The 26,394-nt window shown below is 56.4% G+C and overlaps 1 protein-coding gene across 6 annotated transcripts in view; it reads right to left on the bottom strand.

Annotated features, from left to right (window-relative positions):
- The window catches only part of LOC146333450 (microtubule-associated protein 1S-like), a 28,589-nt gene that overhangs the window by 1,535 nt on the left and 660 nt on the right, over positions 1-26,394 (bottom strand). For 3 of the 6 annotated variants that reach the window (XM_084825829.1, XM_084825834.1, XM_084825835.1), the window contains exons 2-6: positions 19,438-19,539; positions 10,981-11,063; positions 9,754-9,894; positions 4,447-7,624; positions 1,793-2,007 (exon numbers count right to left, since the gene is read on the bottom strand). In XM_084825829.1, the coding sequence (XP_084681955.1) occupies positions 1,793-2,007; positions 4,447-7,624; positions 9,754-9,894; positions 10,981-11,063; positions 19,438-19,539 (3,719 nt within the window). Of the gene's footprint in view, positions 1-1,792; positions 4,153-4,446; positions 7,625-9,753; positions 9,895-10,980; positions 11,064-19,437; positions 19,540-20,647; positions 26,339-26,394 lie in introns of those variants that run through there. The other 3 variants (XM_084825832.1, XM_084825830.1, XM_084825833.1) reach the window with 3 other exon arrangements.

Genomic DNA, 26,394 nt, shown 5'->3' with positions numbered 1-26,394 from the left:
GCTGGCCACGCCCCTTTGCTGGTCACGCCCCCTTCCCTGACTGCCGGCCCTCTGGTGGCCTCCCAGCTTCTGCAGGGCCCCCTCCCCACTCTCAGAGGCCGGAATGGCTCCCCCGAGGCTTCGCTGCAGGCAGCAAGAAGCTCTGCTAGGCTGATGTTCTTTGCATTTTGGCCCCGCCCACTTTGCCTTTGTCCCGCCCACTTTGCCTTTGTCCCGCCCACTTTGCCTTTGTCCCGCCCACCACTGTGACGTGGCCCCCGAGAGCTTCTCCAAAACCGAGTTTCACCTTCGGGCTGAAAGACATTCTCCCCCACATCAGCAAACCCCAAGAAGAGAGCAGGCTCTGAGCAGGGCCAGATTCCACACAGGTCACCGCACGGAGCAGTCGCTGGTGCACAGCTTCAAAGTGCGTGAGCAAGATCCTAGTCTTCACTGTCGCTGTGCAAAGACCGGGGAGACTTCTCCAGGCCTTTGCCACCACCTGCCCTTCTATTCCCCTGACCCCATTTCCCAACAAGATACTGCCACCTGAGTCAGGGAAAACAGAATGAGCCCAAACCAGGCAAGTTTATGCAAATGAAGGCCATTTAAAACAGAATCTGGGATGTCGCTTTGCACGGCAGCATGCCCAGCTGGGGCTTGACGCGGGCGCAGGCAAACACCACCTGGGGTCCAATCATCCATCCTTGCAAATGGCAGAGGCTCCCTGAACGCCCAGGTCTCCTCTGGGAAGTAAACTGGCACAAAGGCCTCAATCCCGGCGCCCAACATGTGGTGGAATTTCGAAATACAGCTGTCGCCACCCAACTGGAATTTATCATTCAAAATGGGAGGAGAGGGAACACTGGACTTAAATTTCTAAATTTGGGGGTTGGACTCGATGGCCTTGTAGGCCCCTTCCAACCCTACTATTCTATGATTCTATGATTCTCCTTTTGTTGGAGTCTGTGCATAATTCTTAGAGTCATGCTGTCTCTCATCCACGTGCACGCACACCATATGCATGCATTGAAACAGATCAAAGCTATGGTTTTCCCAGTAGTAACGTATGGCTGTGAGAACTGGACTATAAGGAAGGCTGAGCGCCGAAGAATTGATGCTTTCGAACTGTGGTGCTGGAGAAGACTCTTACGAGTGCCCTGGACTGCAAGGAGGTCAAATCGGTCCATCCTAAAGGAAATCAACCCTGACTGCTCACTGGAAGGACAGATAATGAAGCTGAAGCTCCAATATTTTGGCCACCTAATGCGAAGAGAAAACTCCCTGGAAAAGACCCTGATGCTGGGAAAGACTGAAGGCAAAAGGAGAAGGGGACGGCAGAGGATGAGATGGCTGGATAGCATCACCGATGCAATGAATATGAACTTGAGCACGCTCCGGGAGAGAGCGCAGGACAGGAGGGCCTGGCGTGCTATGGTCCATGGGGTCACGAAGAGTCAGACACGACTGAACGACTGAACAACAACAAAATGGAAAAGCTGGCCCTAAGAACACGAGAATGGCCACGGGTCCATCTGCTCCAGCATTCCCCTCACACAGCGGCCACCCAGATGCCCCCACGGGAACCCCACAAGCAACTTATGAGTGCAACAGCAGCTTCTTCCTCATGTTCCCCAGTATTCTGCCTCTGGTACAGGAGGCAGCCCTCAGCCATCAGGATTAGGAGCCATGGCCAGCCTCCTCCTCCTCCATGAACTGGTCTCGCCCTCTTCTAAAGCTGCCCACGGTGGTGTCCATCACCACATCTCGTGGGGCTGCGTGCACGCGCACCCCCCCCCCCTCCAGGGCTCACCTGGGTGTCGCGGGCCCAGTGCTGCTTCCCCGCCAGGAGCGCGTCCAAGATGCCCCGCATGACGCCTCCCTTGATGTGGTCCTCGCCGCTGATGACGTAGCACTGGGAGCGGATGTGCTGGAAGAAGTCTTTGTCCACCTGCTGGGCACTCGTGGAACCAGGGATGTAGGCCAGCTCCAGGTAGACCGTGGGGCACGGAACGCCGGCCTTGGGGCCTGGAGAAACGGGGGCGTGCAGCAGTCAACTGGGTGGAAGGAGGACGCCACCAACCCCAAAGCACCCGAGAAGTGCCCACGTGCCCAAGGCCTTGAGAGGAACAGACTGGGGGAAGCCTCCCAAGCCAGACAACTGGCCCATCCACACCCCTGGGGTCTAGCCAGAGACAGAACCTAGGGCTGCTCGGCTGCAACGCTGGACCACACAGTGGCAGGAAGCTGAGGGCCCCGGTCACCCACATTTGCCCTGGTTCCCTCCTGGAAAAACACGGGCTTCCAAGGCAGCAGCTCTGAAGGGGTCTCCGATTAGGGCATGCGGGGGGGCTCACCCAGAGCTTCGGAGGCTGCCAACGTCTTTGGGGAGGCCACCCAAGCTTGCAGGCGCCCCCACAGTTGGCGGTTCTGGGCTCAAGCAGACTGAGCGGCCCGGGGGGAGGCGGAGCAGGTAGGCTCCGCTATCTCCCATCCCTGCTCTCATGGGCACTCTTCCTGCCTGCAGCGCCTGCCATTCCACCAGCAGAAGCGGCCACACCCTGGCTCAGAGGTGGCGGGCCTTCTCTCTGCTTTCAGGCCCCTGGGCTCTCGTCTGCTGGGCTTCGGTTTTAAGACGTCACGGTGCCTCTATCATGCAGGGCAGAGCCGCCCACAGAGCCGCCCACAATGATGTCACCGTGTCGCATCATGCATCACCACTGCCTACACTGGCAAGGACTGATGGGAGTTGCAGGGCGGAACCTTGGGAGATCCTCACCATGTTCTATGACCCAACATACCACCTGGCGAAGGTTTATGATGCATTCAAAAGCTCGCTCACCTTTTAAAAGCTGGTCCTAGGAGGCGCCCCCCCAATATGTTTTCTGCCTTTCCGAAAGGACCACATGCCGTTTTTATCCGGGGGTCCTGACAAGAGGGGAGCTCAGCCAGCCGCTGCCAGGCAAGCAGAGGAAGGGGAGATCTGGAGTTCCCCCCTCCCGCCCCAATCACTGGGCAGGGCCTTTGCAGCAGGGCGCATGGCAGACTGACATCTGCATCCCAGAATGCGGGGCAGTGTGCTGCAGCCCCTCCAGCCAGCAGAGGGGGCCCTTGCCACAGAACAGCCATCCAAGTATTCACTGACAGTATGTATGGAATAATGTCTGCACTGCATCGGAGCCAGCACACACCAGAGGGGGCTCCCCCCCCCCCCGCCTTCAACCTGGCCATGCTGTCTGGGGATGATGCGAGCTGTATTCTGACAGACCTGGAGGGTCCCTGGCCACAGCAATGCTGCTCTCATAAAGCTACTTACAAAATTTCAACTGACAGGTAATCAAGACTTTATGTACGAGGGGAGGAGAAGAAACAGCTTCGACCCAGTTAGCACATAACGGCAATCCTGGGTTAATTAAACCATGGTCTATTGTTGGATTAACACTGGGCTGTTTAACCCCCGAAAGAACCCCAAGTGCCCGGGTCCAGACACCATTCACCTACCTATGAATGAGGCGATTGCAGGATGTTAATTGAGAGCGGAAGCACCGAGCACACCAGAGGCTCCTGCCAGATGTTGGCAATTTGTGGGTTGATTAACCCACAATCACAGTGACATGTGAACCAGCTCCATAACTTAGCGCTAAACTGTGAACATGAGCTGCGGCTGGATGGGAGACCGCTGGGGGAACCCAGGAAATAGCTCAGGTTTCCCCCAAAAAAATATTTGGGGTCATCATCTGAGTAAAGAAATCTTCTTTGTCAGCAAACCCAGGATTTAAAAACTGGATAATCTGCGGGGGGGGGGGGTTCTATTGGATGTGTGCAGGTCTGGGAACAGCCTGAAGCTCAGGGGGAGTGGCCCTGCTCTGTGTGCAGAAAGTGCCAGGTCCAGTCTCCAGGAAGGGCTTGGAAAGACCCCCTGCCTGAAACCCTGAAGAGCTGCTGCTGTCAGTCAGCACAGACAATACTAGGCTAGATGGACCCAGGGTTTGACTCGGTATAAGGCAGCTTTAAAAAAAAAAAGATCAGGTAGCAGGTGAAAAAAAGACACTCTAACTCTCCCTCTCTTTCTCTCTCTGACCGAGACCCTGAAAAGTCGCTGCCACCCACGACAGACAATACCGGGCTCCATGGACCAAGGTTCTGATCTGGGAATACCACCTTTTTCTCCACCTGCAGTGTAAGGTCAGAAATTGGGGTTAAAATAATTCTTCACAAAACTGCTACCCTGTTAACCAGAGCGACACACCCGGGTAGCTGCCACCTTTAGTTCAGTGGGTCGAAACCTGTGCTGGACTACAGACGGCAGCCCCGCAAGAGGAAACAGACGTGCAAGGGGGCTTTCCAGTTCTGCCATCCTGACACAGCTACAGACAGAGGGGCTTCTGCTACTCCCTCCCGGGCTCCTGAGAGATGCCTGCCCACAGGCTCCCTTCCACCCCTGGGGCCGAGGGAAGGTGAAGTTACCTGACAGAGGGGGCTTGCTGGCCCCCGCAAGTGGCCTGGTGTTCGTGCCCCGGTGGCCGACGGGCGCCTTGTTATCCCCAGCAGTGCGGGACACTGAGGGGCCACTTTTGCCAAGGGCAGGCAAGCGGGCGCTCCCCCCTAGAGGGGCTGAAGAAGCCTTGGCCCGGCCGCTGCTGGTGGTCGCGACTCTGGGGGTGTCCACCTTGGGGGGTGCAGAGCCCACCCGCTGGGGCATCTGCTTGATCTTGGTGGTGGCTTCTCTCTCAGGGTCCACCATGCAGATGCCGGGCTGGGCGGGGAGGGGGCAAGGGTCTTTCAGGGCGGCTGGGAGCGGGTCACGGGTCCGGGCCAGACTCTCGGGGTCATCGTCCGAGTCCAGCCCACCGTCCGCTGTGCTGGAAGGGTACTCCTCCATGACAGGTGGGATGTCAGAGTCCGAGAGGGTGGGCAGCGATTCGCTGAATGAAGTGGGTGGGGTCTCATCGGCCAGGGGGTGGGGCTTGCGGCCCCGGGGACCCTTCCGGTGCGACAAGGGCTTGGCCAGCTCTTGGGAGAAGTCACTGCTGTTGGACCTGTCCCGGGGGATGAAGCAGATCGACGGAGACCTCTCCGCCTTGGGGTGCTCAAACTCACACGGGGACACCAGGCAGAGATCCACGTCGTGGGGGGAATCCGAGCGGCGGCCAGACTTGGGCAAGACGTGGCCATCCAACCGCTGGGTGCCATGGAGAGGGTGGCAGGGCCGAAGGGGCAGAGACATCTCCCCTTTGCTGACCGCAGCCTCTGGCTCTGGGGTGAGCCCCCCGGCCCGGACGTGCCCCGCTTCCTCCTGGGGGAACTCGCTCACCGGCGGCAGGACCTGCTCAAAGGAGATGGAGAGAGACTCGTCCACCTCAGTGGAATGAGGGGACCCCACTTCAGCTGGCAGGGAGGGAGTGGTAATGGTGGGCGACACATCAGGAGCATCGCCAGGGGAGAGGCAGCCCGGCTGCTTCTCTTGGGAAGAGCTCGAGTTGTCGTGCGAGGCCCGGGGACCGGAGCCGCTGGGCTGCCAGGCGCTCCTCGCGGCCACTGGCTCCTCAGCCACGATTGCATCTTCCACTGGGGATTGGTGGAAGGGGGTGTGGCCGGCGCTGGCCAGGGCGGAGCTGGCGGGGGACATCATCTCGAGGGTCTTCTCTTCGGAGCTGCCGCCGCAAGCTTCCTCGGCCTCTGGGCAGTGGCTGAGCCCCACCCGGATATCCGTCAGTGTCAGTTCGAAGTTGACACTATGGTCGCTCTTGGGAGTCTTGGCCAGCGGGGATGGGGGACTGATACCTCTGAGTGGAGGGCTGGTTTCCGGAGGCCGAAAAGGCTCTGGGCTGCCCAGAGTCTCTCCTATGCCCAGGCCGTTTGGGCGGGGCTCCAGCCCATTTCCCTGGCAATCCAGGCTGCCCAGTGGCAAAGGCTCTCGCTCGCTCTTGTCTGTGGTGATGCCTTCATGGTTCTCTGGCGATGACTTATCCAGCAGGCCGCCCTTGGCACTGCTCGGCCGCTTGGGTGCAGCATCCTTCGCCATCTTGGCCTTTGGCTTGTCCATCTCCTTCTTGAGGATGGGAATGGCCTTCCGGAAGCTGCTCATCTTGGTTGGGGGCCTCTTGGCCTCTGCACTCAGGGTCCTACGCAGGTCCTTTGCCGGCTGCTTGGCGGCCTTCTCTTCCGCCTTGACCTCCTTCTTGGGTTCCTCTCTCTTGGCCATCGCTCTCCTGGGGGGATCCACCTTCCCCTCCCTCTTGGCTGGCTTCCCCTCTTTCTTCGCCGCATCCTTCTCTTGAGGGACGTCCTCCTTCAGCAGCGGCTTCTTCAAAACCTTCCTGCCAGCTGGCTTCTCCTTCTGCTGTTTGGGCCTCGCGTCCTGCTCGAGCTTCTCTGTCGAAGACGCCATCTTACACCTGTCCTCCTCGATGCTACCCTTCGAGGTCTCGCTGGGTGCCTTCGGTCGGTCTCGGGCACCAGCCAGCTTCAGCTCCCTCTCCTCCCTGGAAACAGGCCTGTTGAACTCAGTGAGGCTCAGCCGCGAACCCGACTTGAGGCTCTCCTGACTGCCTGCCCTCTTCTGCTTGATTTGAGAGGAGGAGGAGGAGGAGGAAGGAGTGGAGGAAGAGGAAGACTCCAGGTCCTTCTGGGTGACCACCGGATACCTGAGGAACTCCAAGTGCTTGACCTTCTCCAGCCCTTCCAGGATCTTGCCTTGAGGCGTGCAGCCTGGGAACAAGACCCGAACAATCTTCTCTGTGGGGCTCACGGGGTGCCACACCAGGAGGGCACAGATGGAGGTCAGGCACTGCAGGGGCAGCTCCAGCCCCTTGGGATAGCCGTTCCCACACCACTGCTGCATCAGGAACTCCAGCTCCTTGCTGCCTTTCACAGGGTTCAGCACATACATGTCCAGGCGCCCAACACCCATCTTCTGGAAGAGGACGGTGGGCTCCGCCTTGGGGCCAGCGTCCCTGAAGAGCGGGTGGGGCTGAATGCCCAGTCTGTCAAGGTACTGCAGAGCCAGGCTGGCCTCGTCACAGCTCTTCAGGACCCCCGAGTCCCCTTCGATGGCCCGCAGCTTCTTCGAGGCATTGAGGAACACCACGCCCAGGTCTGGTGAGATGAGGTTCTTCCCCCAGTCATCGTTCTGGGAGCCCTGAGAGGAAGGGTCTTTCTCCATCTCGGCCAGCTTCCTCTGCAGCAGGCTATTCACCCCGGGGAGGCTGTCGGTCCCCATGTGGGTCACCAAGATGGAGTCGATGCGGTCCAGGTGGCGCACCAGCTTCCAGAAGGATGACCGGGGGTTGGAGCCACCGTTCACCAGGATGTTGAAGCCATTGACAGCAAAGAAAGCAGAGTCCCCTCGCCCCCCCGGGAAAATGTAGCAGCAGGGCCGGAAGAGCTTCAGGAAGCCCACAGTGCTGGGCGGCTCCAGGAGGTCAAAGGGCGATGGGGGGTCCAGGGACTCAGAAAGGTACTCGAGGAACTCCTGCAGGCCTTCCATGTCCGGCAACAAGCAGCCCGGGTTGAAGCGCAGGTCGATGAAGTCCAGCAGGTTGTGCTGGCTCAGCTGGGGATCCTTCCATTCCCCAAAGTCCGGGCAAACCACGGTCAGGCTGGTCTTGGCGGAGGGGTCCGTGGAGCTGAGTAGCTCCCCAATCTGGAGCGAGTGTGGAACAAAGGCGGGTGGGGCGGAGAGAAGGCAACATGACAGTTAGCGTTCTCAGCTGCGTTCAGACTTTCCCAGCCTGGGACTTTCCGCGTCCCACCATACCCAGCCACCTGGGAGACATCTGGCATAGGTCAGGGGTCCCCAAACTTTCTGGACCCATTGGCACATCTGGGAATTTGCACCACCACAAAATGGCTCCCACAGAAGACATGGCTAGTCATATAATGGCTGCCGTGGGAACCTGACAAGTCAAGAGGTAGGGGGAGAGAAACACTGAGGCTAGAGGCTGAGAGGAGGGGGAAACAGCATGGCAAAGGGTAGAGGGATGAGAAAGAGCAAGGCTACAAGCTAGGAGGGGAAGAAACAGCAAGGTACAGAGGCGGGGGAGAGAAAGAGTGAGGCTGGAGGCTGGGAGTCGAGAGAAATAGCATGATGAAGGGGTGAGTGGGAGAAAAAGAGCAAGGCTAGGAAGTGAGAGGAAGAGCAAAGCCAGGTGCTGGGTGGAGAGAAACAGCAAGGGCATGAATAATTGCTGGAAAGCTGAATCTCCATATATATAGATATATAGGCGTTTCATAATATTCATTGCTGTGAATATATACAAATCCAGGAACCTTTATTAAAAAAAATGGGGGAATGTGTCTCTAAAAAGTCTTGCAGGTGCCACATTGGGGACCCCTGGTGTAGCTGAACACAATTTAAAGAGCATACCTATCTCTGCACAGCAAGTATTTCTAGAAGTACCTCTTTCTCTCTCTCCTTCCCTACTTCTCGCCGCTCCGAGGTCGAGTGGGACTCTTACCCTTTGGACAAGAGGGGTCTTTTCAGAGACCACCCCTTCCTCCCCCCTTCCCTTTACCGTTCACACCACGAACTCATACGCTCATGCTTCCTGTAGCCATGCTTCTCCCTAGTGCAGTGCTCTTCCTTGCAAGGCCCGAGGGCCACTGGTGGTTCCCATTCACCTCTCTGCCCGCCCCCCGGTAGCTGCTCACTCTCAGCAGGGGCTCTCTCACTTTGTCTTGTCATGTGCTGTAGCAGTGGGCTGGCTGCTGTGATCTGGGCTACCGGAGGAAGCTTCGGGAGTGGGGAGTCTGCAAACCAGTCCCTCATCAGCTGAACGTTAGCTGTGGGGGAAGGAGCCCAAGGGGCAAAGAACAACGTGACGGGTCAGCACCAGCGGCGCACCAGGCAGGCACTGGAGATCCAGTGTGCGGGCAAGAGGGCGAGTGCGCAACACGGACCTGCACTGGGAGATTTTCCAGCACCGAGTAGAGCGGAGCACATGCTCAGCGAGGAGAAAAATATCTGCCCCAGAGCAAGGACCAAGTGATGGAATTTGCCTGCCTGGTGACTTGAGTGAGGAGGCCTCGCTTGGATGCTGTGGAGGGGGAGAGGGAAGAGATGCCCAAAGAGGCCATCGGTCTGAGGCTGGTGCACTGTTCTTGACTGGGGAGTGGGGGAGGCCTCCCAAGGCCCAAGCTGGCCTCAGTGGCGGCAGCCAGAGCCCAAGCGGCTCCTTTCTGAGAAACAGTGGATATTGCGGTGCTCGCGGGGCAGGGCGGGGGGGGGGGGGCACTGCTTTTGAAGGCAGCCTCCCTCCTGGCCCCATTGCGCAAACGACAGAGAAACCGCTCCGGGGGAGGCTAAGGCACAAGAGGAGCCCTGTCCTAGCTCTCCGTCGTCTCTGGGCTGGCTCACTTCGACCTGCAGAGGGGGCTGACGTGACGGCCCTGCACAGAGCAACTATGTCGGGGGGGGGGGGGATCCTAGCCTAGTCCCCCTCCCCCCCAACCACAGTTTATGTGCTGCACGCTGCTGCTGCTGCTTCTCCTTCCCCCGCTGGTGCTGCCACCCCACCCTGCAGACCAAAGCAGTTCAGCTGAGACCAGGCTGGTCTCGGAGAGGAGGAGGCCGAATGCTCCAGTGCCGAGAGGTGTGCGAAGGGGGCCATGCAGCCCTTCTTGGCCGCGTCACTGTCAGGCTCACTGCAGGCCTGCCCTCCTACCAACAAGCCTGGCTGCAGGAAGTTAAGGTCAGGGACACAACTGGGGCTGAGTTCCGGGAGTAAAGCCACCCTGTGCTGGAGGCCCTAAGGCACCGGGGGCGGGGCACACCTCTTTGTCAGCAAAGATCTGGATGAAGTCCCGCAAGGAGAAAGTGCCCGTCTGCAGCACCAGCTCGCCTGTCTCCTCGATGCAGGGCCCGGCAAATATCAGCAGCTTGTGCCGCGCAGGGTCAGCAATCAGGTTGCGGAGCTGGAGGGGAAAGACGAGAGAGAAGATGAGGAGGCAGGCCGAGGCTCAGCCTGGCTGCACCCACATCATGCCCTTGAACTGGCGCTTCAGGGAGAACACCAGCTTCGCACCCAAGAGGGCCCAGGGTTAATCCCCAGTGATTCCAAGGGTCTCTGCTAGCTGCGCTGGGCAAAGGCCTCACCCTGACAGAGAGCTGCAATCCTACCTGGAGAAAGCAGAGCAGCTGGCTTCCGTAACACCTGTTCCTGGTTACATCTAGACTGGACTACTGGAATGCTTTCAATGTGGGGCAGCCCTTGAAGACAGTCTGGCAGCTTCAGCTGGTACAGAATTCAGCGCAGAAAGGACGGAGACGGCACCCAGCACCTTGGCTGCCCCATGGCTTCTGGGCTCCACCCCAGGGGCGTTGATCTCCAAAGCCCCGCACAATTTGGGATCACGGGAGTTGAAGGGCCGCATGACCTCAGGGGCCACCATCGAGGCCCTTTCAACGGTGGCCCCGGCTGTCAAACTCCCTCCCCAGGAAGTAAGCATCATTAGTGACTTTTAAGCAGACTTTAAAGAGCACTTTGTTCCACTGAGCTCTTTTGCAATGGATTCTCACAGTTCCATGCTGGCTTCAGGTTTTAGGTGCCGCTGGGTTCTTAGCAGTTTCAACGGACCTGTCTGCTTTTGTAAAAAGAACTTATGGTTTGAGTTTTACAGGCGGCCCTGTAAGCCACCCTGCGAGGGTTTACACTGCATAGCAGAATATAAATGCATTCAGACAGCACATCAGTCAAGGCCATACTGAGTAGACCAGTCCTCCCTGACCTGGTGCCCTCCAGATGTGTCGGACGACAACTCCCATCACACACCCTCAGCCAACGGGGGCTTTGGTCATGCTGGCTGAGGGTGTGTGATAGGAGCTGTCATCTGACACATCTAGAGGGCGCCGGCTCAGGGAAGACAGGAGCAGACAATACTGGGCTGCAATCAGCTCTGCCATGAGAGGGGGCCGCTGCGTGATGCCCACACCCCTCGAGTCCAGGGTCTCTCTCTGCCCCAGACAAAACTGGGGCCCCACATTCCCACCCCACCACTCACCTCGTCACAGATCGACTTGTCCGAAGGGTTAAGCAGGACCAGCGTCTCCAGGACCTCCCCGCGGTGGTGGAGGGCACGCTGACCTGCAGAGGGCGAAAGAGGCAGCTGTGTTGGAGGGGCCTCCAGGGGTGGGGGACAACCGCCCCAGGCTGCTCCGATGCATGTTTCTCTCCCCTGGAAGGCAGCCATGCGAGCCAAGGGCAAGGCCCCCCCTACAACAGCAGAGATCCCACCATGCTGGGCAGTCCTACAGGCGTCATCAATGTTGTGTTCTCCAGATGCTGAGGTCCTAATACAGCCAAAACAGCACCATTTGCACACAAAAGGAGGGTTGTCAGCAGGTTTTGGGGTACTCCACGGTTTGCAGAAGTACCAAAAAAAGTTAGAAAATACCTAGGGGACGGGGAATCCAAAAGAGCCCAGTGAGCAGTGACCATGCTTCGTGGGCACCGAATGCTGCCTGTCGGTCAGAGGGGGCAGGGAAAAGAAACTTGGGGGTAGATATGGAATCTCCAGGAAAGGGTTGGGACTGTAGTTTAGTGGGAGGGCCATATTCCGGGAGGAGCTGCGGCTCAGTGGCAAAGCCCCCACTTTACATGCAGAAAATCCCAGGTTTGATCCCCAGCAGCATCTCCAGGGAAGATTTGGCAAGAATTCTGCCTGAAACCTCGGAGAGCTGCTGCTGCCAGTCAATGTCAATAAAACTGGGCTAGATGGACCCAGGGCCTGACTCTGTATGAAGCAGCTTCCTGTGTTCCTAAAAGGTCCTGCCTACCTGGCTGGCTGGCACACCCTCAACAGGAGCGCTCCATGCTGCAACTTATACCTGCAGGTCCCCCACGTGAGAACGCAAGGCCAACCCCGCCCCTCGATCCGATCCAAGGCCCATCCTTGAGTCTTCTTCTGGCTCTGGCATGTGCAGGAAGCCCACAGGCAGAAGGCCAGGCCTTTCCTTGCCCTTTGCCCCATGATCCAGGCCTCAGAGATAAGGCCGCCCCTTAGCTAGCATGGCTCAGCGGCATCGAAGGGTCTCTCGCTTCAGGAAATGGGCTCATCCTGTTAAGGCTGTCTCACGGGTGCTGCCTGCCAGACCCCCATCCCGCACTCAGCGTTTGCAGGTTGCCCCAGCGGGCCCAAGGTCCTGGATGCCCCAGAACAGCACCCTGTCTATGAACATCAGAAGAGCCACGCTGGTTCAGACCAGGGTCCATCCAGTCCAGCATTCTGTTCACACATCCAGCTGCCCACGGGAAACTCACGACCCTGCGCTGTAACGCCCCATGGCTGAGGTCCAGCCAGTGCTGGCCCATTTACACAGCTCACTTTGGCCTTTCCCGCCCCTTCCCGAGGGCACCGGAAAAATTCCTCCCCTGCCGAGGAGCAGGAGGCCGTGCTTCCCACCCCCCTTCTGTGTCCCTTGCCCAAGCCCAAAAGGATGGTGGCCTCAATCCATGCCGTATTTTATGGTTTTAATTCCTTTAACGGTCCAGAAACTTCAGCTGGCCCAAAACAGGGCAGCGAGGCTGTGAACGGGGACTGGCTAGCATAACGGGGAGAAATCATACAGACACAACCCGGGTTGTTGTCTGAAAAGACCCGGTGGGCAGCAGATGGGCCGGTGGCTGTCCTGCAGCTCCCAGAATGGGGGAAGGAAGCCAGATGATGCAGCCACCATGCCCACGGGAGACATGCACGTAGAAGGCCCACGTTCGAAGCCATGGCATGTCTAAACCAGCCTCTGGCAACCGGTTTCTCACCAGATGTCTTGGACTGCAACTCCCATCATAGAATAGAATCATAGAATAGTAGGGTTGGAAAGGCCTACAAGGCCATCGAGTCCAACCCCCTGCTCAATGCAGGAATCCAAGTCAGAGCATCCCCAACAGATGGCTGTCCATCCTCGTCTTGACCGCCTCCAGTGTGGGAGAGCCCACCACCTCCCTAGGGAATTGGTTCCATTGTCGTATTGCTCTAGCAGTCAGGACGTTTTTCCTGATGTTCAGCCGGAATCTGGCTTCCTGGCACTTGAGCCCACGATTCCATGTCCTGCACTCTGGGATGATCGAGAAGAGATCCTGGCCTTCTTCTCTGTGACAACCTTTCAAGTACTTGAAGAGTGCTATCATATCTCCCCTCAGTCTTCTCTTCTCAAGGCTAAACAGGCCCAGTTCTTTCAGTCTCTCTTCATAGGGCTTTGTTTCCAGTCCCCAGATCATCTTTGTTGCCCTCCTCTGAACACTCTCCAGTTTGTCTGCATCCTTCTTCAAGTGTGGTGCCCAGAACTGGACACAGTACTCCAGATGAGGCCTAACCAGTGCTGAGTAGAGGGGAACTAGTACTTCCCGGGATTTAGAAGCTATGCTTCTATGAATGCAGCCCAAAAGAGCATTTGCCTTTTTTGCAGCCACATCACATTATTGACTCATATTCAGCTTGTGACCGACAACAATTCCAAGATCCTTCTCGCTTGTCATGTTGTTGAGCCACGTATCCCCCATCTTGTAACTGTGCATTTGGTTTCTTTTTCCTAGGTGCAGAACTTAGCATTTATCCCTATTCAATGTCATTCTGTTGTTTTCTACCCAGTGCTCCAGTCTATCAAGATCACTTTGAATTTTGTTTCTGTCTTCCAAAGTATTAGCTATCCCACCCAATTTGGTGTCATCTGCAAATGTGATCAGCATTCTCTGCACCTCCTCCTCCGAGTCATTAATTAAAATGTTGAAGGGCACTGGGCCCAGGACTGAGCCCTGCAGTACTCTGCTCGTTACCTCTCCCCAATTTGAGAAGGTCCCATTGATAAGCACTCTTTGAGTCCGATTCTGTAACCAACTGTGGATCCACCGGATCGTTGTTTCATCTTGCCCACTTTGAGCTAGTTTGCTCATCAGGATATGGGGCACTTTGTCGAAAGCGTTGCTGAAGTCGAGGTATATGATGTCTACAGCATTCCCACGGTCCACAAGGGAGGTTACTTGATCAAAAATGAAATCAGATTCGTTTGGCAGGATTTGTTCTTGACAAATCCATGTTGGCTTCGAGTAATCACTGCTTGAGTAATCATTTAGAGAAACCCCTTGATGAAACTCAGAACCCAAGAAACATCACACAGCACTTGCCAGAGGATTTCATGAGGGGGACCGCCTGGCCACAGTGCACCCTAAAAACAGTGGATGCGTCAGGGCCAGGAGGCACCAGCCAAGCTGACGGACTAAACAGCCGAGAACACCCCCCTCCCTGCCGTCAGCACCAGCGTTTTCAGGATTCTTCTGAGATTGCCACAAGCCAATTTTTTGGCTGAAAGCAGAACGTATTTTAAAAATAAACCCCATGCAGGCTCACAAGGGAAAGAATTCTAACCCTCGTGGCTGTTTCACATGCGCTGCATTAACTCTTTGCATCCAGAGGATGGGGCGGGGTTCAAATCCCCAGGAAACAGCGAGACCCATGGCCAGGAAATCGGGGCAAGGGTTTCTGCCAAGCAGCGGCACAGCAGTGTGGCAATCCTACTCTCGTCTGCAGGAGGAGGAGGGAGCCAAGGGCTTCCTCCGCAGGAAGGGGCTTGCACGGATGGGGAATAAGTGCTGGGCAGAGAGTGGCTGTGGTGTGCGGCTCATGGGCCAGAGACATTCTCCCAACAAGCCCAAGAAAGGGCTTGATTTAGGCAGAGGCCTGGAGCGGTACAGGACAGGAATTGGGCCACTAAAGCATTCTGAAGGGAAAGGGCCACGTGCAGGACGCCAGATAATTTATTTTTAAGCCCAAGGCCACCCTCTGGGGGAAAAGCCACTCCACCCACAACGATGAGCATTACAAGAGGACACCATTGCCGGGCGAGCGCACACCTCAGTGACACCACCGGGGTCTAACCGGGAAAGGCTGCCCTCACAGCCGCCATCTGCTGCGGAGCAAATTCACAACAATGTGAGAGGCAAAAGGCAGAAATGCACCCTCTGCCCGGAAGCAGCCCTTGGAGACCACTGCAAACGCATCGTCACAAACGAGCACGCCTCTCCGATGAGTGTACTTGTGTGTAGGGTCTCCCCCAATGCCACAGCAAGCCCCCAAACTTTGACAGGGTTCTCAAAAAGCAGAGGGGGTTTGTCCTGGCATCAGGCAGAGACCAGGCCATGGCAAACCCAGTTCTGAGACCCGCATGAGAGACTTTCAGGAAGGTGTGCAGGCCTGCCTGGTCAAGGAGGCGGCCGAGGTTTCAGAAGCCAGGATACGTGCACGCCTGAGCAGACATGCACAGTGCCAACATCCCAGCAGCGGCAGCTTCCTGACTGCAGCCACAGCAGGAAGACGGAGCAGCCGGCCCCTGTCCGCACAAAGGCTTCCCACACGTCAGAGGCAGCGCAGGAGCACGCGAGGGCTGAGCTCCAGGATCCGGAGTGGCTGTTCCCTGCACAGCCACCAGGGTGGGCGATGGAAGGGGCAGGGGGTGCCTTGCAGGGCAGCTGCCCATGCAGGGACCCCCGCTCGGGAACTGGGGAAAACAGCTCAAGAGACAAGAGGAGCGCTCAGCTCACACGCTGCCTAGTTCTCTCGACAAAGGTGCTCAGCTACCCCAAACCGAGGGCTGCACGAGACATCAAAAGCCACCAGCTGCCGTGCGGAAGGGGGCTTGGCTGGGCCACCCCAGGGCCGCGGCCAACCTCCCTCTGTTTCCCAGCCTGGGAAGGGGCAGCTGCCACTGGTTGAGCTCTGAAACCTGGCGCCACAGGGGCAGCGGCAGCACAGGGACAGATGTTAGGTGGAGGGAGAGTTCTGCCCTGCTCACCTGAGCATCACAACGGGCTCCTTGACACAGCCTCCCAACTCCCTGATTTACATGCACTGGGGGAAGATCTGGATTTCAGCACAGAGATCTGGACTTTGGGCCTCTGCAGCTGAGGAACTGAGCATACCCATGAGACACCCTTCGAGGGGAAGAGAGCTGAGGGGGTCCGAGCAGGAGCCATGGAGGAAGAGAGCATCAGAGGAGCCACGCTGGATCAGACCAAAGGCCTCTCTAGTCCGGCGCTTCGCTCCCAAACTGGCCTACCAGACGCAGCAATGGGAAACCCTCAAGCAGGGCAGAAGGCAACGGCACCCTCCCACCCACACTCCCCAGCAACAGAGGCTAACTGCCTCCGATAGTAGTAGCCACCGACAGCCTTTTCCTCCGCACCTTTGTCCAGCCCCCTTTAAAGCCATCCAAACTGGTGGCCATTGCTACATCCTGTGGTAGCAAATCCCATAGCTAAACTCTGCACTGAGTGAGGATGCCCCTCCTTTGATCTGTCCTGAAGCTCCCACCCATCAGCTCCATATTTTGAGAGGTACGAAATGAGGCATGATGTGAAGAATGCAGGGAGGGAGAATTTCCCCCCCTCCCACATTCTTCGCACCATGCATCACTTTGTACACCTCTATTGTATCTCCACATCCTCGCCTTTTTTCTAAACAGTCACAAGCGTGACCTTTCCTCCTAGGGAAGCTGCTCCAGCCCCTTGATCATTTGGGTGGCCCTTTTCTGCAGGAGAAAAAACAAAGCCTCTAGACCTCTCTGACCACAAAGCCATTGGTTCCACAGAGGCAGAAGACTGGGGATGCTTTAAAAATTGCTCACGCGAACCCCAGAGGTCTTTTAGAGCAACCTGGACAGAGCGATCACAGAGCGGCAGCTTCCTACAGCGGTCGCTCTACTCTGCATAAGCCAGGCACACATCTGAATGCCCAGGTCCAGCCCCACCCATCACAAAGAAAGGGACGTGAGCTCTGTTGCCTGTGCCCAAGGGCTCCTGTTTCCGGCCACGGGGGCTGGAGATCAAAACTCCCAAGTGTGAAGTTGTTCACACTGAAAAGTTCCAAAAGAAGCCAGGAGTGGCCCGGGACCCGTATGTTAGGCTGGGGCCCCTTCTGCTCCCTTCTGACCACTAAATGTTTGGGCTGGGACCAGATCCTGGGTCACGTGGCCCCCACACCCAGGCTGGGCTACTTTTGCAACACACAACTTTGGCTGGCAGGCATCCTGTCCTATTTTGGCTGGGTAAGTCTCTAAGCTAGGCAAATACCAGGCAGGACTGTCAATGCTGACTGACAGCAGTGACCCTGTATGTTTTCAGCCAGGATTCTTTCCTAGCACTAGGTAGATTGAACCTGGGACCTTCTGCCTGCGGGCGGGGGGGAGGGGGCTCTCCCACAGAGCCACAGCCCCTCCACAACTAAGGGAAGGCCATCACATCCACACCCTGCACGTCGGCTTCCCACTGAGGTGTGTGCCTGGCCACAATGGCAGCAGAACTCCACGGACCTCCACCCTGAGCCAACACAGCTTACAAAAGCCTGGCCTAGCAAGGGGACCCACTGGGCAGTCCTCCCACCGCAGCTTTTGGCAAGGGAGAAAGCAGGGCAAGGGAGAAGAATGCAGGCTTCCTAGAGTGTCCCGAAAGAGAAGTCCCCGCTTCCCTGAGAGAAGGCAGCAGCCGCTAGCCAGCAACGGCACAGGAAATCTCATGCCTGTTTTCCCAGAAGAGGAACTGCTGGGCCTGTCTGGTCCAAGCAGCGTGAGCGTCAGTGGACCAGGGAGCGGCCCATGAAGAGCAGTTTTGTCTCTCCAGCAGAAAAATGTCTCCGTGCCCTGGCCAAACTCAGAGAAGTCACAGCTCTGCCTTGGAGGGCTTTCCCAGGGGAGGGCAAGCTGCCCACAAAAGACAGCGGCAGCTGCTGCCCAGCTGCTCCTTCCAGCGCACCAATCCGGACTGTACCAGGAATCCATGCCGTCATCCCAGGACGGCACCAGAGCAGCTGAAGCGCCCCAGCCGCCAGGAGACCCGGCTCTGGCTTGGAGGCGCACAGACTCCATGCGTGCTCAGTCTGGACAAGGAGGAGACCGCTACGTCCACCACAAAATCCGAGCAGGGGGCGCAAGAGACATCAGGATGTCTGCAGATGAGCCCGCATGGCCCGGCTTAGAGTTCCAGCCCACGTGAATGCCCGTCAGCTGTTTGTGGCTGGACCAAACGCCTGCTGTTCTCCTTGACTGCCAAATCGAACCTCCACCTTCAGAGACAGTCAGCCTCAACCCCCAGCATCTGGTGTTCGAACAGGACAGGGCAGCTGCCTATAGGGTTTGTGGGACTCGACGGCCTTCAGGCTGATCCAGCAGGGCTGCTCTCCTTATGAAGCATTAACAAATCCACAGCAGACAGATAAAGAAGCTGCTAGGAGCACGATGAGAGGCCAGAGTGGAACCTCCATTAACAGAGACCATCTATCGTGGAATAGCAGTTGCCTGGGGAGGGTTGTATGTAGTCAACATGTCCTGTTTTGGGGCCTCCTGTGTCTCCAATCTCATGTGGGCACAGGGGAATTCCAGAGAACCACCAAGCCTGGTGCCTTCCAGACGTGTTGGACTGCAACTCCCATTGTTCCCAGCCTGGGAATGAGGGAGCTGCAGTCCAACTCATCTGGAAGGCACCAGGTTTGGGGTGGCTGCTCTAGAGCCAAACCTAAACAGGGGGGAAAGGGTTCAACACACACGCGCCCCTCCGTGTTTCAATGAGCCAGCAAAAAAACAAAGGACAAAAGTGTTGAGCTGGTTGCACAGCCAGCCTGATGAGGACACTGCATCACATGGTCAGATCTGGATGTGGGATCCCTGCTTGGCTGGACTGCACAGCCAACCAGCCAGCCGCTTATAAAAAAAAATTAAGAGAGGGAAGAGAAACAGCGCAAAAGCAACTGCCAAGAGGGGCCGCGATGGGCCCCCACATATACAGTTCGGAGGGTCTTTCAAAAGATTGCAGCACATACACCCGAAGCCCCCTCAGCACCAGAAATGTCCAGTCCTGAAAATCGAGCATAGCCCCACATGGACCGGAGAGCCAAGCATCACCCACTGAGACTTTGGGGCACCGTTACCGAGGGCACCCTCATCTCCGTCTCCACCCACCAGTTATGAAGGCCAAGACTGGACGTGCCCAACACCCCACAAATCTGTTTTTATAGCATTTTCTTACATGTTTATTTGCCCATTTGTAGACTTTAGCCCGGTTTTTATCCGGCATGCCGCCTTGAGAGGGTTTTGTCCTCAAAGGCGGCCTAAAAACAATTTTAAATAAATAAAATCCCATCTTTGCTGCAGCACACTAGCACCACACCTCAGGATCGAAAGAACAGAGCCCAAAACACAGCCTAGGCAAGACTTAGGTGGTGGGGGAGAAAGAAGGAAGGAGGCAGGTCACTGTCTCAGAACAGCTTTCACCTCCTCTCCCTCTGCCCCTGAACCCATTTGCATCGGCCCCCAAAAAGCATCCAGGAGCTCCAGAACCAAGGCAAGAGAATCAGTCACATTTGTGATATCATATCACAGCTGCAGACGCTCAGGGTTCCCAGATCAAACAGGGAGCCCGGGGGTGGGATATAGGGCTGGTTCCACCCCCGGAAGCAACATCTCAGCCCGCTCCTTACCTTTCACGATGTCCGAGAAGGTGGCAGAGTGACGGGAGACAAAGAGCCTGAGCTGCTGGTCAAGGTTGAAGGCAGTAAGATCAATATCCCAGGAGCGGATCCCTGGAAGAGGGAAGGAGAAAGAGAGAGATGACACAAAGAGTAAGAAGTCTCCCAGGGCTGGAGGGGGCACTGCCGAGGGGGCATTTGGACACTGAATCAAGAGCCAAGGAAGGCTGCCAGGACAGTGCTGTGCGTTCCCATGACTGGTGGTGCTTCACCACTGGAAACACAGAACTATATACCGGAGGCGGGGGGAATTGTCCTGGCACTATTACAGCTGCTTCTCTCAGCTCCCCTGGGAAGCTGAAAACATCGGGGAGGTATCCCAGAAGATGGAAGGGAAAAGAAGCAACAGAGTTGGCTGTTCAACGGCACCACAACGTCATAAACTGAGAGCTCCCCTGCCCTGTACACACATGTACGCACGCATCAGAATAACAGAGAGACTAAGGACACAATCCTATGCATGTGTAAGACAGAAAAAAGGCCTGCGACTTCCGGCATGCCCCAGCCAGCCATGCTGGCTGGGGCATCCTGGGAGTCACAGGCCTTTTTCCTGTCTAAACATGCATTGGATTGAGCCTTAACTTACTTTGTGGGTCTGGCCCTTTTCATCAGGCCCTAGCGGGGGCCGTGCCACCCTCCCCACCCAATCTTACAGACCACAACAATTACCCTGCAGGGACAGACCCGTGGGCATGCGTCTCAGCCAGCATCCTGTTCCCCACAGCAGTAGAGATGGGGGATGATGTGGAGAGCTGGGAGGAGCAGCCACTGAGACCCAGCCTCCGTCCACCCTGCCACCCACCGACACTAGATACAACCACCTCCGTCTTGACATCAGTTCGAAATTCTTAAGCTACATCAGGGGTGAGAGCGCTGCTCAACGCTCCAAGGACAGACGAGACCCATTCAGCAGCGGCGGTGGCAAGGCCCCCCGTCCCATTACAGGTGCCTTCGGGGCCTTCCATTCCAAGACTAGCTTCAGTGAGAGGGTGGGGGGCTGATTTTATATTCCCTTTGCCTTTGGAGGAGCACATTAACAGCCTGAAACTGCAGGACACAACTCCTGCATTCTTCTAGCGATGACTCTTTAACTTAATGGGGCTGTGGGAAGGGAGCAGGTCACTGCCTTCATTATATCTACGGGTAGCCAAGGAATACGCACCCCCTGCTCTCTTCCTTTTGCCTCTGGGGCTCTCTGCCTCCAGGGACCTCCTCTCAGTCATCGGCCTGCCCCACAACGCTCCTCCTGCTTCAAAGGGCCCATATCATGTTCAACCCCCAGCCACAACCAACAGCTTCCTCTTTCCACACAGGGACCAGACGGCAAACGCCCAGAGAGCTTTGTTCTCCCAGCTCTCGGTCACTCCGAGCCCTCGCGTCAGCTCGGCCAATCGCAGGGGCACTGCTTGCCCTTCCAGACTGCCTATGGTGGCAAGGCACTGCACAACAAGAGAGAGAGAGAACAGCCCTGCTGGGAACACGAGGGGAGCCATGCGCTCGCTGGGCTGGCAGAACAAGGAGGAGCTGCTTCGCTGGTGGAAGGGACCCAGTCCCCCCCCCACCAGCACGACCTACTAGCTTACATAACAGCGGCGCAACCTGCGTCAGCCAAGACACAAGACTGCAGCCCTCGCAAACGGCCCCGGCGCGCGCGCGCTCGTGCATCAACTGTGGCGGCTGCACTCGACTCCGCCTCTCCAGAGCCCAGCCTGGCTTCCAGGGGTCTCTCCCCAATGGCACAGCTCGCGGGGCCAGCTCTGCATCGCTCTGGCAGCAGAAAGGAGTCGGGGGTGCGGAACCTTATCGCCCTTCCACATCCTCAAGCTGGGCAGGCAAGGGAATCAACAGCAGCCCGTCAAGAGCCAGGCGGCACAGCCCAGCAAGCGTGATGGCATTGGAGTGAATGTAGAAGGGAAGCATAATCGTTGGTGCTCTTGGGCTTGGGGGAGCTCGGGATTAAAGCCTCAGGTTCCCAGCACCACCATAGTTCAGCCAGCATGATGGGAATGATGGGATTTGCGGTCTGACACATCTGCAAGACACCAGGCTGGGGAGAGTTGCTCCAGTGCCAGGCCTAAAAGGGTGTGTGTGTTCAACGCACACACCTCCATGTTCCAGGTATCTTTAGAGGGCCAGCGAAAACCAAGGACAAGATGCACAGCCAGCATGATGAGGCCACTTCATCAGATTTGGCTGTGGGATCCAGATTTGGCTGTGGGATCCGTTTGGCTGGAGCGTGCAGGCAGGCAGTCTCTTGAGAAGAATAAAACTTTGAGAGAGGGAAGAGAAACAGCACCGGGAATGCTGGGGAAGCCTGCTTGGCGCCCTCCCGATATAAGCTTCACCGGCTGGTTAAATCCCAGCTCTTCCCAGAGGCCTTTTGGGGAAGGCGTTGCTGTAAATGCCCCCTTCCCTCCTGCTGCGATTACAGGGACTTTACTGCCGCCACCGCCTGGTTTATTCAGGTTTTTTACCGGTGCTCAATTTGGATTAAGTTTTCCACTGTTTGCCTCTTTGAGCTCCTGAAGGGAGGAAATGTGGAATTAAAAAAAATAAAACGCTTGCTGGGTTCTGAGCACATGTTCTCAGACTGACATAAAAAAAGATCATGCAACAAAAAGCTCTCTGCCCACCCCACCCCCTTAAAAAAACAGGACTCTACTTTTTCTTTAAAAAAGGAACCTGATATCAAAAGTCTGTTGCAGTTGTTTCCTGTTTGGTGTCAGGACACAGGAAGCCCCGCAGAAATGGGAAACACATCAGCTAATGGGGAAAGCCGAGGCCGCCGCCACGGACTGGGCTGTTCAAACACAGTGATGTGCTTCTTAAATCGGAAGAAAAAAAGAAATATAGATTATGTAGCCAAGTCACCCAGTTCTCAAAGATAAGCTGTGTGAGCAGATCAACAATGCAAAAAGGAGGAGGAGGAAAGGGGATGGGGAGAGAGAGATACCTCTTCCTACCTCTTCCTACATCCATCGGGACTAGAAACTTTTAAAGGACAGTTAAATATATTCAGCCAGGTGAGCCACCTTCCTCTGCCTCTGTGTGATCTCTCTCAAAGAACTGGAACCCAAATGGATCCAGAAAGACTAACCCAAGTTCAAGGCACAAACCATCAGTACAGCCAGAAAATGGGCAAAGTGCCTGGGATTTCTGTAGGCCCAGGAAGTCTGCAGCATCATTTTGGTGACAAACCAGTGAGTTTCTCCAAGGAAAATTGGAAAACCCACAGTACCAAAAGCAGAGCTGTGCGCCAAGAAGCTGGGTAAGGCACTGAGAAACCCAAGATGGCTGGCTGGGGGATGCTGGGAGCTGTAGGACTTATTTCGGTGTAGACCTGACATAAGATTGCACCCTTAATGTCTCGGGTTGCACCTTAAACTGCATAACACACAACTTCAGCACACAACTACAAAAAAGCACCCAGCTGAGGAGGGTGGAAATCCACACTTTTTAAAGCCTCCCCAGTGGGTCAAGCATGAGAAGTAAACCACACCTTGTTAAGGAGACCAAGCCTTCCTGCTGTAGCCACTGGGCTCCCTTCCTTCCCTCCCCTCCAAAAGGCAGGAAGAGGACCCAGGCCCGCGCAGCCCAAGGACTCTGTGATGCATCCTGACACATCAGCCAAGCACGGCTCACAGCCAACCCAGAGGGGCCAGTGAACCATTAGCAACACATCACCCCTTCCAGGAAGGCCCTTTGAGTCAGCCCTGCGGCAACGCGAACCACATGCTCGACGATGGCTCATCAGTCAGCTTCCGAGCCTAGGCTGGGCACGCCAATGGCCCCTCGCTGCCAAGGATCCAAAGAAGCCCTCAGTCCAAGCTCTGAGTCAGTAGGCTGATGACTCGAGAAAAGCAGCTTCTGCTACATGCAGGGAACAGAAGGAAGGGGAGAAGGCACGTGTATGCAGGGATGAGGTCTGCTTATTTTGCACTGACAGGGTCCATTTGCGGGGCTTTCAGCCGGATCCGTGTGAACTCGCGCAGAACGTGGCAGTGCTTGGATCAGTGTAGGAAGAGGAGAAGCTATGAGTCAGACCTGAGCATACCCCGCACGGGGCAGCTGCCCACGCCTGGGAACCAACAGCCTCCACTTGCATTTAAGAACAGAAGCAAGGTTCTAGTCCTTATGGCTCCAAAGGATTTCAAAGTGAGCAGGCAAAGTCAGACAACGCTCCTGAAGCCAAAGCAAAGCACATCCCACCCTTTCTCAGTGCTGCTTCAGTGCCCCACACAACCCCTTGCCCCTGCTGTCCCATCACAGGACACCTAGATGAAGCTGCATGCTCTTGCTGTCCTTTTTCTTGAGTCTGGTACCCCCTCCCCCAAAAGAATGCTCACTCTTCAGAAGCCTGGATCTTGAAGGAATTTATAATAATAACATTAACTATTTGTACAGCAGGCCAATGTTATCATCCCCACACAGCAGACAGGGAACTGACTCCAAGATAAAGGGGCTCACCAAAGGCCGGCACATTCCCAACAGATCAACATTCAGAGCAGGAACTTCCCCATTCATAGATGCCAACACCTGTTTACTCTGTATTTTTGAGTGTGCACACATGACACACAGCCCTGAATACAGCAAAGGAAAGATTGCAATGGGCAGAAGACGTGAGGCAGACACCTCGCTGAAGCCCAGGTCCTGGCCTGATGGGGGAAACTGCCCAGTTCCCCATGTACAGCCCTTGACGTCCACCAAGGAAGAAACAGGGATGTCACTGTAATAAAAAAAAATTGCATGATGGGACATTTGCACCCTGTGTTCCACATCTCCCAAATAATGGCAAATTCCAAACTTCTTTCCACTGCCAGGAGAACTAGAAACATGTTTTCTTGTATTTTTAAATGCAAGCAAAGCTTCCCAAGAACCCAAACTCCACGCACAAGCCGCAGCTGGTGGCAGAACTGGCAGGACAACGCATGAACCACAGACCCTCCCTGCAAGCACATGCAAGCCAGGCTTTCATCCCGGCTGCCAGGTGAGAGGCACCCCACAGGTGCACGCTGCCTGTGCACCTTGCAGAAGTAACTCAGCTGCACTGAGGAACAGAAAGCCGCCCCTCTGGCTACGGGAAGGCAGCCACCTCCCTGGGCCCCTCTGGCTACGGGAAGGCAGGCAGCCACCTCCCTGGGCCGCACAGGCAGGGAAGAATTAAAGGCAATTTGCTTTTCAAGGGCAATTAAAGTAGAAGAAAGGGAGCTTGCCAGACTCCTCCTCATCCCAAATGGGACGCTTGCTGGGGTTTCGCTTTGCCTAGCCCTGCTTTCAGCTTTCCTCTGCCCTCTCCAGCACTGGCCCCCGGGGGGGGGGGGAGAACAGGGTCTTTTGCATGGAGCAGGCAGCACAGCGTCTACCCCAAGAGCTCGACCCGCCTTGGCATGAAGGCACGAGCCCAGCCCAGGGGCCCCTAAGCAAGGGCAGCTTCAAAAGGAACTGCCTTGCTCTAAGCCCAGCCTTCTCCATCCTGGGTGGACTACAACTCCCATCACTGCCAACCAGCAGGGGCCTCAGAGTCCAACATGTCTGGAGGGCACCAAGTTAGGGAAGGACTCTGCTTCTCCGCCTCTGGCCCTGATCTAATATCTAGGCCTTGCATAGTGAATTGCTTTAAGACATGGACACAGACACATACAGATGTTCGCCGCCACTGCTTTCCTACCAGTCCCAGCCCAGGTGTGACTCCAGCTTGCACCAGAAAGCAGAAGGCGGCAAAATTCAGAGCCTCCCAGGACGGGGCCAAGTGAGGGAGAACTTCTCCCTGGCCATTCGACGGCCAGAGCGTGAGGTGGAACAGAGGCAAGGAGCGCAAGGAGCAGTGAAAGCACCCGGCTGGACCCTCTCCAAATTCAGCGCTTTCTCACAAACGTTTCGGCGACACGCAGCAAGCCCCAGACACCGCACACTGATGATATCAGGCACTACTGGATCAGGAATGGCAAGCAGCCCACTACGAGCTCAGCTGCTGCCTCAACTCCCATTCTGAGCCTCATCAAGGGATCGCGTCCGACCACCTGCACTGCCTTCCCAGAAGCGCAGCCCGCGCCCCATCATTGGTCTTCCCCTTATCAGCTTCCACAGCCAGGAAACCTCTCCTGGATGCTTGTCCACAAATGCTCCCTCCATCTCATGGGGCACAACCCCCTCCATTCCCACCCGAACAAGGAAAGGCAAGATTATTTCTGCTTCAGCCACACGGAAGCAATCCCAGAATACCCTCGAGGGGTGACTGCAAGGATGCCCGTGGAGCTGGAAGCTGCAAAGGGAATCCGCGACCAGCTGCCGTCGGATTATTTTGCAGGGGAGGAGCCGAATCAAAACAAGCATGCTTCCGGGAGAAAGAAACACTGGCACGTACAGTGCCGACTCTCTCGCCAATGCCCAAACACAGCCTCGAATTCAGAAAGGCTTCCCGATACCTTGTTTGGGATAATAAAGAATGACCCCGAGCCTAACATTTAAGAACTGACAGTAGCCCTTTCCAGCTTTGGATGCGCCTTCTTGCCCACTTAGGAATTCCGTGTCGCCCCGAAGCTTGCTAAATCTGTAAAAGTAAGGCGCAGAACAAATCCCCCTCTCCGGTGGGTATCACGGCCAGCGTTGCCGGACCAGGACCAGGGTTCACATCCTCGCTGCGTCCTGACGTTGACCGGGTGGCTCCAGGCCAGGGCCTCCCCACAACCTGGCCCGCCTTCCCAGCTTGTCCGGAGGATGAAGCACCAGGCCTTCGTCTGCACCTGCTTGGGAGGACGCGGATCAGGTTCCATAGAGGACAAAGCTCCCCGGGCCCCGTCGGCCAGCGCCCGCTTTCTGCGGCTTTTCTGCTTCCCACCCGCCCCCCCCCCCCCGGTCCGGAGCTCTGTCAAAGCCGCGACACTGATCCGCGCACATCGATTCGACTTA

This window comes from Heloderma suspectum, chromosome Z (genome assembly GCF_057233095.1).
Source record: "Heloderma suspectum isolate Gila_16-S chromosome Z, 16-S_ref, whole genome shotgun sequence".
Classification (NCBI taxonomy): Eukaryota; Metazoa; Chordata; class Lepidosauria; order Squamata; family Helodermatidae; genus Heloderma; species Heloderma suspectum.
Note: the sequence above shows the minus strand (reverse complement) of the source record. Positions and strands in the feature narration are given on the sequence as shown.